The sequence below is a fragment of the Drosophila mauritiana genome, chromosome X, assembly GCF_004382145.1.
Source record: "Drosophila mauritiana strain mau12 chromosome X, ASM438214v1, whole genome shotgun sequence".
Taxonomy (NCBI): Eukaryota; Metazoa; Arthropoda; class Insecta; order Diptera; family Drosophilidae; genus Drosophila; species Drosophila mauritiana.
Genome location: NC_046672.1, coordinates 13388110 through 13400906, shown reverse-complemented (window position 1 = coordinate 13400906; position 12797 = coordinate 13388110). Strand labels below are relative to the sequence as shown.

The window sequence follows — 12797 nt, the reverse complement described above, 5'->3', positions numbered from 1 at the left end:
AAAAGTACAAATTCTTCTTTTTTATATTCTTATAGAATTTATATTTAATTCTATGAAATTATATTTAATTTGGAAAAATTATATTTCATTGGAAAAAAATAACGGAAATCGGTGTAAATGAAAGTATATTTTATTAAAATATTATAAGTTTTTGCTTTATTTTAATTTTATAAATACTAGAAAGAAAGCTATGAATATAGAACAAAATATGTTTCACTACGCTTACTTAATACTAATATTTCTTATTGTGTTATGATGTTTATTAAACGATATAAAAAAATTGATTTTTTTTTTTTAATTTGCATATAGGGAAAAGAGATTTTGTCAAATTCTTCAAATAGTATATTTTGAAAAAAAAAACCAATAAAGAATGAATTAAATTCGATAGCTAAAAGTGCTGCAAGGCGTGTAAGTGTATCTGAAACTATTTGGCAAAAGTATCTGTTAGAAAGGAAAATAAAATATAAAAAATAGCATAGCAAAAGGAGAGAAATAAAAAAAGAAAATCGGAACAATGACGAATAGATTCAAGTGTTAGACAAATGGCAATGCGATGGGGCCACCTAAGGCCGTTCGACGTCAGCAGTTCGATCGCGATATAGATATAAGTAAATAAATATATATATATATATATATGTATTTGTATAGGGGGATGATCGGTGATCGGGGCGGGCTGGGTTGGAGATTTTGTAGGGCGTGCACTCTGGGGTTCAAATGCTGCAACGATCCGCTGAGGAATCCAAACTATATGTGCTATATATCGGCACGAACATCTGTGCGTATATATTATAGAGCACTATATGCAGGCCGACTTTTTAATGGCTGTGAAATTTATGCTCTACGATATTTGATTCCAAAAACAAATGTGTAAAATGCCGCCAACGCTCCGAACGTCCGTATGCGCTATATACTTATGTATGATCTAGTTATGTGCGTGCGCCTCTATGGTCTAAAGTATAGTATGTACTATATCGTATGCCTCATCTCGCTCTGGCCAAAATGGAAAATTGGAAAACTCGACGGCGGATGTGTGCGTGTACAAGTTTATGTTTCAGCTGCAGCCCACCTGAAAAATCCACCCAAAACACATCGAACACAGCCAACACAGGCAGGCGACCAGGCACCCACCACCACCCACTTGTTGCCACATCGGCCAGCGATATGTGGCATATAGCGCTGGCCTGCTCGCACCCATGGCCAGCTATTGGCTATATAGAAAGGCGATCGGTGTGTGCGTGGAAATGGCTTTTCCGCGAACGCGACGAAAAATTCTTTAACATAACGTGTAGCAGCGCTTTTCATCGTCAGTTTGGTTAGTCGAACCGCAGCATTCGCTCCTACGACGTCAGCTGCTCGGACTTCAATTCAATTTGTTTTTCTCCCTAAGTAAGTTTTTTTTTTCTGTTTCTGCTCTACTGCTGCTTCACATCTCCTTCAAATGCTGCATCACCAAAAAAGAAAAAGAAAATATAATAAACTTGTGTGCCTAAAAACGAAAAGAAAGTTATCGAAAACGAGAAAACCGAATCCTTTGGGAATAAACCACGAACCACGAACATCAACAAAAGAAAGTTACGAATTGGAAAATCCTAGTGTTATATAACATTCTATTTTTTTTGAAATTTTTTTAAAGTGCAATCTACGAACAAATAGTGCCAATAACTTGACTTAAAAGCCACCAAAAACGAACTCTGAAGCCAACTTTTTCAAAAAATTTTTTTTTTTAACTTTTTTTTTTCATAATGGCTAAAGGCTAAAAATAATTTGAAAAAATTCGCCCAGGCATTGGCGGCGCCAAAAACAATATTCAACGGCAACTACAACAACAGGATTAGCCGCAGCAGCAACAACAACAACAAAATCAAAAGCAACAACAATGCCAGACAGGAATCTATACATATAAATATATATGTATATCTTTTTGCTTTCTGAAAGTGTTATATGATCTGAGAGGAAAAGTTCTCAAATTTTTTTCGACGAATTTTAAAAATAAATTCGATTCGTATGTGTGCGCGAGTGTGTTTTTACCTTGGCAAAATGTCCAAGATACACACACACACACACAAAAACACACACACACAGATACGCAGAGTGAAAACTTTTTTCTATAGCTTTTCGCGCAGGCGCCAATCAGATTTTAAAGATATAGAATAGGCGAAAACGAGACGGAACTATAGCCACCCACACAAGATCGATGGCGAATAGAGATCTGGAGATTTTTGGAGGATATATATAGGACTATAAATGGAAACAGATAGATCGAGTTATAGAAAGGGAAATTTTTAGAGTAAATTCGACAAGGATATGATGACAGGATATAAAAACAGCATATGACAGTTTAGTGTTGTTAGACAGGAAGTAGCTAACACTTACTTAAACTTTGAACTTGAAAAGACAAAAAGTAAGATTCAAAGCCATGTTTTTGAAAGCATACTAAACATAAATTTTTGTAATTGTAAGTTTGATAAGACGATAGGTAGGTGAATATTCAGATCAATACCAGTTTCAATCGAAAAGTTTGTACAATTTTTCCAGAACTTTTCCTAATACATTTCACATCATTTGCAAGCACTTCCCCCGAAACTGACCCAGTTTATCTACGGCTAAAAATATAAGCTCAGCAATTGCATTTCCACGCAAAAGTGCAAAGATTATAGAAATAGAATATTCATATTCACAGACATTTCAAATAGCATATTAAATATATAAATTCGTGGCATAATAACTGGCATATATATGCAGGCGATCTGTGAATGGCATTTGATTTGATTTTCTTTTCATTCCACACCAGTACGCCCAAATATATATATACGTATATATAAATTCAAAAGCTTCTCTAGATTTTCCGATTTAGTGCCAAGGTAAAAAAAACCGAAAATTTTCAAAAAAGGCTTTCGCCGAAGCTTTTTGATGTTTTCGGAAGCTTTCGGCTTTCGGGAAATTCAATACTGCCCCAAAGTCTATTTTTAATTGAGAAAAAATCGGAGGAAAAAGAAAAAACCACCGATATACATAGATTGGACTACGGCTCTCTCTTTCGCACACACACAGATATATATGTGGATATAGATAGCATGGGAAATTAAATAATTTTAGAGCAGAGCGTACGGAATTTATCGTTTATTTTTTTCTTCTTGAATTTGGAAGATTATGATGTGAGGACGACATTGTTGCCGGCTATAAAAAGACAGGTCGCCCTGCCTACATATACACAGCGGAATCGCATATATATATATATATATATATATATATATATATAGGGGGACAGATCCGTCTAATTATAGAGTTATCGCAGGGCGATCAAAGGCAGCTTCAAGTACAGTGAAACCCTGAATAGAAAATAGACAAGGGGTTATCAAAAAGGGCAATCATTAGTTGATTTGTTCGTACACCTGTATTTCGCTGCTCTATTGTTGTTGCTGCTTTTGTTAAAAAAAGGGGTTATATTTAATAAGCATTATTGTTTATATCAATTGAATTCAAAAAGAACTATAATAATGGAACACATTCACGTTTTTGGTGTCTTTTCTATTCTATTACAATGGCTTCCTAATTTTATCTTAAATATATGCATATAAAGACTTAACTAAACATTTTCTCTTCTGTATATTGTTATTGCAGGTTTTTTCAACCCTAAACCGTAGCCATGTCCGACGATGAAGAGTACACGTAAGTAGAACCCATGGGAAATGTAGGAGACGATGCAAATATTAAGTATACGACGCGTATGACCGCGAACCAGATTTAAAAGTGTGTAAAGTAAACAGATAACTTAAGTAAAGTAGCAATGTTGAAGAGAAGTATTCGAAGGTCTCGTTTGAACCCTTATTGTTATACGTACTAACTAATTCAACGACCAGATTTTTGTGGATTCTTGTAAGAGAACTTTTTGTAATCACGTTTACCAGTGGCACCTATTTTGATCTGTACTCCTTTCTCTCTATTTCCACGCATTGTCATCCCTGAACCCGAACCGAAAAACCGACCACGATCCCAAAAACCTCCACAACCACAACCACAACCCATGAATCTGTTCGAACAACCGCTAATGTTGTCGTTTCGTTTCTTTTGAAATCAACAACTAATAACAATCAACAACTATTCAACAACAACCACACGACAATTCAACAACAAATCAACAATATCACCTCTGCACCCGTGTGCCGTGTGTAACCCTGCACTTTCACTCCAAAATATATAAAAAAACACCTTATTCAAAAATCTAAAACCAAAAAATATCGAAAAAAATGAATTCGTTTAATTACGAACTCGAAAGCAGCTCCGAGGAGGAGGAGGTTGTCGAGGAAACCCGCGAGGAGACGTAAGTACATTTTTGTTGCCGATTTTTGTCGACATCTTTTGTTGGTTTTGGTGCAGCAGCCTAAAGAACTCGATTGGTGTTCACTTATGTCTATCTTTTTTTTTTTGCCCTAACTATAACCAATTTTTTGATTTTTTTCGAAACCGAACCTTGCCCACCATTTTGTATTCCAAATTTTCTATATGTGTTGTATTTTGTCAATGTCTGCAATGAAAAAAAACAGCCTTTTTAAAATTGGTAGAAATATGTATTCCCCAAAAAAGATTAAACAAAAAAACACCCAGAAACCCGAAACCAACCCAACATTTTTGTTTTGTGTACTCGTCTGTGAATAATTTTATTTGTTTATTAATTATTCTTTAGTTTTTATTTTTTATTCTGTTTTGTGTACATTTTTGTTATTTCTTTTGGTTTTTGTTTTCAATGTGTTGTTGTGTGTGTCTATAAAAACCAAAATTGAATTTAGAATTAAAAGTATACGATCACAAAATCAATATCCGATAATTGTACAAAATTTACTAATGGAACCCGAGAGCAAACCACCCCACCCACCCACTGTTCACTCCACACCCACTCAAGCAGCGAGTTCATAGTTCATACCCCCTCCCAAAAAAAACCTAGCGAAAAATTGGCAAATTGTGTATATAAAAGCTGTGTGTATCCCCACCACCCACATGTGTATGAAACTGTGTTCAAAATAATGGTAGTTTTCTATAAAAAAAGCAAAATATTGCGTATACGTAGATCATCCATTTTAATGAAATTGGTACAAAATAGATAATAATTAATTTATTTATTAATATTAATACCAATTTTAAGTTTTAAACAACTAAATTCCTACCTATCCATTGCGTATATTTATTTATCATTCAAAAATTGCACTATTATTTTGAACCCAGTCGGATTTTTAGTGTGTATTTTTGTATCACTTGTAACACGTCTTTTGTCTATCTGTCTATCTATTTTTACCATCGTATCTCCCGACTCTCCCCACAAGATAATACATTTCCAAAGCCGTAAAACGCAATTTCCAAATTCTAAAAAAAGACTTTTGACCAAAAGTTAACTTTCTGCCTATCGCTGGCCTGGCTTAGCAAAAGTGTTGTTGCCTATAAGACTTGGAAATCATTGATATCAATTCTGTTTATCTCTCTCTTTCTCTCTTCCATCTCTTTTTGATCTCGTTCTTGTTGCAGGAAGTAAGTAAATTGTGTGAGAAACCAATGAAACGAAGAAAGAAAGACCTATAAAGATCCCACATATCTGTATAAAAGTTTTTTTTTCCCAAATTACTATTTGCCTGGCCCCAAAATTACGTATATGCTCGTTTGCCAATTTCTGAAACAAATTGAACAAAATTTCAAGTTTTTGTGTGTGCATTTCTGCTCCATATGCATCAGAGAACCAGTTCCAGTTCCAGAACCAGCTCCAGTACCAGTTCCAGTTCATACTGTACAAAGATTCGTTGCTTGGAATCATTTTTGAGTTTTCTTTAGAACAACAACCAACCAGAAAACAACAAACAAAACCAAACCAAAAACAATTACGTACCAACCATTACAAAATTAATTATTCTTTCAACCTTTTATGCAAATATCTCTCTATATATATTCCCCATCTTATCTTCTTCTTTCATTTCGTTTACCAAAAAAAAAAAAAACAACAAACAAACCAATATATTTTGAAATGAATTTTTTAAAACAACCAACCGTTTTTCTCTTTCTTTTCAACGTTCCTTTTTGTTTGAAAACTGAAATAACGAAAACAATCGCATTTTGTATGAACTTTTCGAACCGAAACCCACAACAAATATCAATCAATCAATCGAAACCATCGTGAATTTGTCAATTTTTGAAACACAAAACCAATATATATATAAATAAAAAATATCACCACCTCCATGTTTGTTGCCACCTCAATGCCTCACGTATAGAAAACCACCTCAGACACCAGCCGAGTAAGTCTATGTACAAAAAACAAATGTGAACAACAAATGAAACCAGAACGCTAACCAAGACTAAACCCTTAGAGTTATCTTAAGATCGTCCCCGATTAATCCGCCTGTGCGTGTCCAGTAAAACACTCAAAACCAAATAAAAAAAAATTAAAAAAATAAATAAAATAGTTTCTAAGGTGTAAACTGTACCTCTGTAGCAAGCACTACTCAACACAAACTCTTACTCACCACAACTCACCACTCCAGTGCCATCGAAGCAATCCCCCTATCTTTTTTGGTGTGTTTCTGTTCTGTTTCTGTATTTTTTTTTATAACTAGAGTAGTAGTATTGCCATACGTAGAATGTAGTTATCTAATGCTTTCTCACATCAGCACTTTGGTGGATACTAATTGTAAAAACAACTCTTTGACTTTCGGAACCAAATCGAACCAAATAATCTAAATATAATCACCAAACAAATAAACAGGCCGTTAGAAATTCCGTCAAAATTCTGTAATTAATTTTAGTGCCTAGACATTACTCGTAGTACTAGTGGCTATCGAAGAAAGTGATCACGATCCGACAGATTTAACTAATCGAGTTCTTTCTCATTCCCGAACCGTAACGATCATCAGAGGAGAGGGCGACCCAGAGTTCATCAAGCGTCAGGACCAGAAGCGCTCCGACCTCGATGATCAGCTGAAAGAATACATCACCGAGTGGCGCAAACAGAGATCCAAGGAGGAGGATGAGCTGAAGAAGCTGAAGGAGAAGCAGGCCAAGCGCAAGGTCACCCGCGCCGAGGAGGAGCAAAAGATGGCCCAGCGCAAGAAGGAGGAGGAGGAGCGCCGTGTCCGTGAGGCTGAGGAGAAGAAGCAGCGCGAGATCGAGGAGAAGCGCATGCGTCTCGAGGAGGCCGAGAAGAAGCGCCAGGCTATGCTGCAGGCCATGAAGGACAAGGACAAGAAGGGCCCCAACTTCACCATTGCCAAGAAGGATGCAGGCGTGGTAATTATATGAGATTTCATCAATGCCGGTTGCTGATACGCCTCCGTCTTCCCACCTCCCCCCATTTGTCTCTCTCTCTCTCTTCCTGTTTTCGTTTTCTTCTTTTTCGTTCTTTTTATTTTATATTTGATTCCAAATCAATTCCATATCAACTCCTCATTTGCCACCCGTCGTGTCCATCAATCATCAATCGTCGGTTTTTGAATTCATCGATCATTTGTAATCCTTAATCGTTTGTGTTGCGCCCGAATCGATCATCCACAATCGTTAATCGTTTGTGTTTTTTGGCTCCATCGATCATTCACAACCGTTTATCCATTGTATTTGATTCCAAAATCGATCATTCCGACATTTCTCAATCGTTAATCGTCTGTGTTCATATCGATCGCTTAAAAATATGCCTTTAAAACACTACACTGTAATGTGAAACTGAAACAACAAAACATTTTTTTTGTTTTCTTTTTTCTTTTACACAACAAACAAAACAAACACACGCATGTACACACACCAAACACGAACAAACAAAATATCACTTTGTTTTGCGCTCTTTTCTCTGTGTGTGTCTATCTCTCTCACTGTTTGTCTCTCACCACGTTTGTACCGCACGTACCAAAAATCAAATCTCAAAAATCCGAAAAATCGAAAAAAAATATATATATAACTACATATATATAAAAACACAACGAAATGTGTCTGCTATGCAAAACAAAACTAAAAACAAATATTAAAACGCATCCTGCGCGAAATTCGAATCGAACCAAAAAAAAAAAAAAACTCGCCACATGAAACAAAAAAATAGTTGGGACTCTCGTCCGCCGCCATGGAACGCAACAAGACTAAGGAACAGTTGGAGGAGGAGAAGAAGATCTCGCTGTCGTTCCGCATCAAGCCCTTGGCCATCGAAGGATTCGGCGAGGCTAAGCTGCGCGAGAAGGCCCAGGAGCTGTGGGAGCTCATTGTCAAATTGGAAACTGAGAAGTATGACTTGGAAGAAAGGCAGAAACGTCAGGACTACGATGTGAGTACCACTTGGCTTAGGCCTATAATCCTCAAGGGAACACATTTACTGACACCCGTGTCCATTGACAGTTGAAAGAGTTGAAGGAAAGACAGAAGCAACAGCTCAGGCACAAAGCCTTGAAGAAGGGTCTCGACCCGGAAGCATTGACTGGCAAATACCCGGTAAGTTAGCCTTACTTTTAGCAGATCCCTGGAACACATAGCTAACGTGCCACGTTTCCCCACAGCCCAAGATCCAAGTCGCCTCCAAGTATGAGCGACGTGTGGACACCCGCTCTTATGACGACAAGAAGAAGCTCTTCGAGGGTGTAAGTATTTGGGTATCCTCTCTAAAGCTAACTATACTTGGGTATTTTTTTGGGTTGCCTCTTTATAAAACTGTATCAATATTACGCACATTTAGGGCTATAATACGGTCTATGCGGAAACCTTAGAAAAGACCTGGCAAGAAAGACAGGAAAGATTCACTCAGCGCACAAAATGTAAGCGTCGCTGAAACATTCACGCCTACGTGTCTCTCTTCTTCTGTATCTATCTATCTATTGTTTTATGTTTACATCATAAACTATGTTTTTTGTTCGTATCACTACCACCGAAAGTACAGTCATGTCAAAAGTTGAGGTGGTTCCAACACTACTAAAAGTACAGTCACGGTAAAATAAGGGCTGGGTATTTTATAGGCTACCAAAAGTAAATCATGTTTGAAACTCTATCAAAAGTACAGTAACGTCAAAAGGTTGGGTCGTCAATGCAATTACGTAACAGAATTGACAAGAAACTGGGGTATATTTTGGTCTTTCTGGGCGGCTGACAACCAATATCGCACCTAACGTCTACTCTCTTTTTATCTCTTTCTATGTTTTATGTACCATATTTCATAATTGTCAACTGTATGTTGTACTGTGCTCATAAAATCACACACCAAAACACGAACACAACACTATTACTACACACAGGGCTGGGATGAGATCTCCAAGGACTCGAGCGAGAAGATCTGGAACGAGAAGAAGGAGCAATACACCGGCCGTCAAAAATGTATGTACTTTAGATCAGATGCGAGTTACGTAGCTAGGGTAAATGGGGATCAACTGTACCCCTTCCAAAGGGACGACAACAACAGAACAACATTCATTAATTTGTTCATTGTCGTGCTGTGTTTTATTATGATTTTTTCTGTTTCCTGTCGATTTGTTTCGATTATCTTACTATTTCGATTTGTACCAGCAATATGCTAATTGTAATCCGATACTTTTAATCCATAGCCAAACTGCCAAAGTGGTTCGGCGAGCGACCAGGCAAGAAGGCCGGTGAGCCCGAGACACCCGAAGGCGAGGAGGACGCCAAGGCCGATGAGGACATCGTCGAGGATGATGAGGAGGTCGAGGAGGAGGTCGTTGAGGAGGAAGATGAGGAGGCCGAGGAGGATGAGGAGGAGGAGGAGGAGGAAGAGGAGGAAGAAGAGGAAGAGGAGGAGGAAGAGGAGGAGGAGGAAGAAGAGGAAGAGGAGGAGGAGGAATAGACCAATCCACACTCTGGGCCCGCCCTCGCGCACCACTTTCCTTCACCACTTTTCGTAAAAACAAACACTACATTTAAATACCAAAGCCAAACAATTTTAATAAAAGTAAAAGAATGAACTAAGTAGTTATGATATCTTAGCTTATTCGCCCAACAACTTGCTATTCAAAATCAAAAACTCAACATCTTTTTTATTGAATCGAGAAATGTAAGATTTCTTTTAAAATAAAACATCAAAACCAACACCAACTAAGTCAAATACTAGCAAAACCAAAAACAAGCAACCAAAAAAAAAAAGATAAGCAATCAAGATATTAAAGTGTGTTATGGCATCATATCTATGAAAACTTTCTGTTGTTTGTGTGCATGTCTGTGTGTATCGATCGGGTCTCCAGATCATCGTCGTCATAGTGGGGATAGTGGATACCTACATATTCATCCAACGATGGACGGAGTCCCAGCGTTCTTTGTAAACTTTTAGCCCAAGATGGTGTTTTCTGGGTGGATCTCTTTTCTATAATTTTCTGAAAGTTTCCATTTAGTATTGGAACCCAGAATTTTACGAAAACAATATGAAATTGCAAGCCTAAACGATTTTCCAGCCAAATAAAATAAATACTACTTTTTCGGTTGCATGATTTTACATTTATGTTTAACTTTTATTGTTTCCTCAGTTGATTTTATTTTTCTTGTACAGTATAATTTCGTAGATATATATATATATTTTTTTTTGATTCATCGTTTATCTTTTGCCGGGATGTCGTTATCAATACAATATTGTACAATTTTCTTAGGCTACAAACTGCGCACAGAAAATGTGTTGTAATTAGAATTAATTCGTTTCCATATCGGATCTTTGCAGCGTACAGTTAACCTATTTTCGCGGATTACAATTGGCTAAATACGTTTTTCATTATGGTTTGATGGATTTTTGGGGTCAACGGGTTGGGTTAATAATATTGGGATTACGGAGCGGAGTGCAATATAGTGTAATTTTAAGTTCATTTAAACTCTGATTGTCTGTCAGCTGCAAGTAGATCGTTAGTTTCTCAACATTGGTGGCTGGATTCCTGTCCTAACTGCAGCAATTCCACACACAAAAAAAATGTACAATATAATATATATAATACATGGGTATTAAGATAGTTATGCATATTACATACATACAGGCGTAATTTTGAGAAAAAAATGCATCTTAAAAGCTAGCAAAAATAGTTTACGTTTCACATTTATATATATTTTTTATAATAGTTCACAAATTCGATGCGGTTTTAATCACAAAACTGAATAGTCTTATGATTGCGACACGCACTGTGACTACAAAAAAACACACATTTATATAAACTTTTCTCCTTTATATTATGTTTGACTTTCGTTTCCTTCAACGTTCTCTTAGCTATTAGCGAGCTAGCGGTATTTTCCATCGCCGCCATCAAATAAACTTCAATTTCCTCTAAGCAATCATTTTTCCTTATTTATTGTCAGCAATTCTCATTTTATTTCATGAAATTAAATATAACAAACAAACATTAATAGTTTTCTTTGAGCACAAAGCTAACGGCAAGTAAGTACATAATATAGCCATCCTGTTCGCCCACACACACAGCAGTTAGGACGGACAAGGCTCGTGTGTCTGTGTGAGTGTCTGTCTGTGTGCAAGGATATTCTCCTTGCTACAAAAAAAAAAAAAAAAAAAAAAAAATGGGTACAAAAAACCACCTTCAAATTCAAATGACTGAGGAAGATGGAAAGATTTTAAGTTGGAAATACAGTTAGCCCAGAAGCTGTCATTCTGTCAAAATTCAAATGTACAGTCTTTAATAACTGTCAAACTTCGAGTGTAAGTACAGTCTGTCCAAAAGCCGTCATTTCTCATTTTAAAAATAAATCATTGACCTAATATTTCTGTCGTCGTTATTTTGCTGATCTATGTCAGCCATTTGAGTTTGAAGTAAATTTCCTAGACCAAATAATTTAGCTTAGCTAACTTCGATTCCTCTCATTAACTGCACGCACACATATACATTTAAAATCTATTACAACTTTCATATACATTTAGACACTCAGTTTAAGGTATACATTTATAGATATATATATATATATGGTTTTATTAAATTGGTTTTCTTTACATTCAGTCAATTTATTGCAACACAAAAAAAAGTTTACAAAATTGTAATATTTCTATACTAGTTCACGTCTTTTTTTCTTTGTCATCAGCAGCAAATATTTTAATATACGATTACAGTTATTAAACTAAACACCTTAAAAGCTCTTTTCGTTAAAAATTTAACACTTCTAAACACTTCGTTTTGCTTTGTCCTACCGTTTGCAAACTATAAACAGTGCTTAATGTTATATTGTAATGTATTCCTTATAAAAACCTATAAAGATTCCGCGAGCCCATAGACGAATTTCAGGTAGAGATTCATTCGATTAGTGGGAAACATAATTCAGATATTTATATTTTATGTACACAATTACAGATACAAAAAAAAGGGGTTCTAAGTGATAAACTGACACGAGTCTCTCAAAAAACATTCGTACAAAAAAGGCTTAAAAAGAGTTCTAAACTAAATTAAAATTTTTTGTTATCTTTTCATATTGTAAACGAGGTCGGTGAGAGTATGCAATGGATTTCCTGCATCTTCTTCATTGCAAAAACTCCTCGTTTTTTCTTCAGCTTCTTTTGGTGGTTATCATTTTATCTTGCAACACATTTAATAATATTTAGGCATACAGTGCGTTTCTTGACTGTAAGACGACGTGGGAAGGGGTAAATGCCAACCGTACGATTAAACAAAAGACTATCATATTTAGTCGCCTTTAAATTATTTCAAAAATCGCTTTTAATCAAAAGTTCAAACTAAATTATATGAATGCAATTTTTCATTAAATTAAGTAGCTTATCAGTTGAACACGATTAGCTGGTAATCAAGGTAATAGTAATTGTACTGACCATTTCAATGGACCAAATGAAGCAATTCATTGCACAA

The 12797-nt window shown here is 36.1% G+C and overlaps 1 protein-coding gene across 21 annotated transcripts; it reads left to right on the top strand.

Moving 5' to 3' along the window:
- The first annotated feature begins 1285 nt into the window (after window positions 1-1285).
- On the top strand, window positions 1286-10141 carry LOC117148672 (troponin T, skeletal muscle). 21 transcript variants are annotated; one of them, XM_033316211.1, is made up of 10 exons: window positions 1286-1386; window positions 3622-3669; window positions 4280-4321; window positions 6255-6278; window positions 6894-7266; window positions 8066-8284; window positions 8356-8448; window positions 8514-8594; window positions 8690-8768; window positions 9549-10141. In XM_033316211.1, the coding sequence occupies exons 2-10, from the start codon at window positions 3647-3649 to the stop codon at window positions 9803-9805; spliced, it is 1191 nt and encodes a 396-aa protein (XP_033172102.1). In that variant the 5' UTR covers window positions 1286-1386; window positions 3622-3646; the 3' UTR covers window positions 9806-10141. The 21 variants fall into 21 exon arrangements, with proteins under 21 accessions (XP_033172102.1, XP_033172085.1, XP_033172082.1 ...); XM_033316194.1 differs by having other exon boundaries at window positions 4277-4321; window positions 6894-7263; XM_033316191.1 differs by having other exon boundaries at window positions 4277-4321.
- The last annotated feature ends 2656 nt before the right edge of the window (window positions 10142-12797 follow it).

Excerpts from the sequence above, each read along its gene's own strand:
- LOC117148672 (XM_033316191.1), top strand. The coding sequence starts at position 3,647 with ATGTCCGACGATGAAGAGTACAC. Across the intron at positions 7,267-8,065 it reads CCAAGAAGGATGCAGGCGTG|TTGGGACTCTCGTCCGCCGC; the intron begins GTAATTATATGA and ends ACAAAAAAATAG. Across the intron at positions 8,595-8,689 it reads AGAAGAAGCTCTTCGAGGGT|GGCTATAATACGGTCTATGC; the intron begins GTAAGTATTTGG and ends ACGCACATTTAG.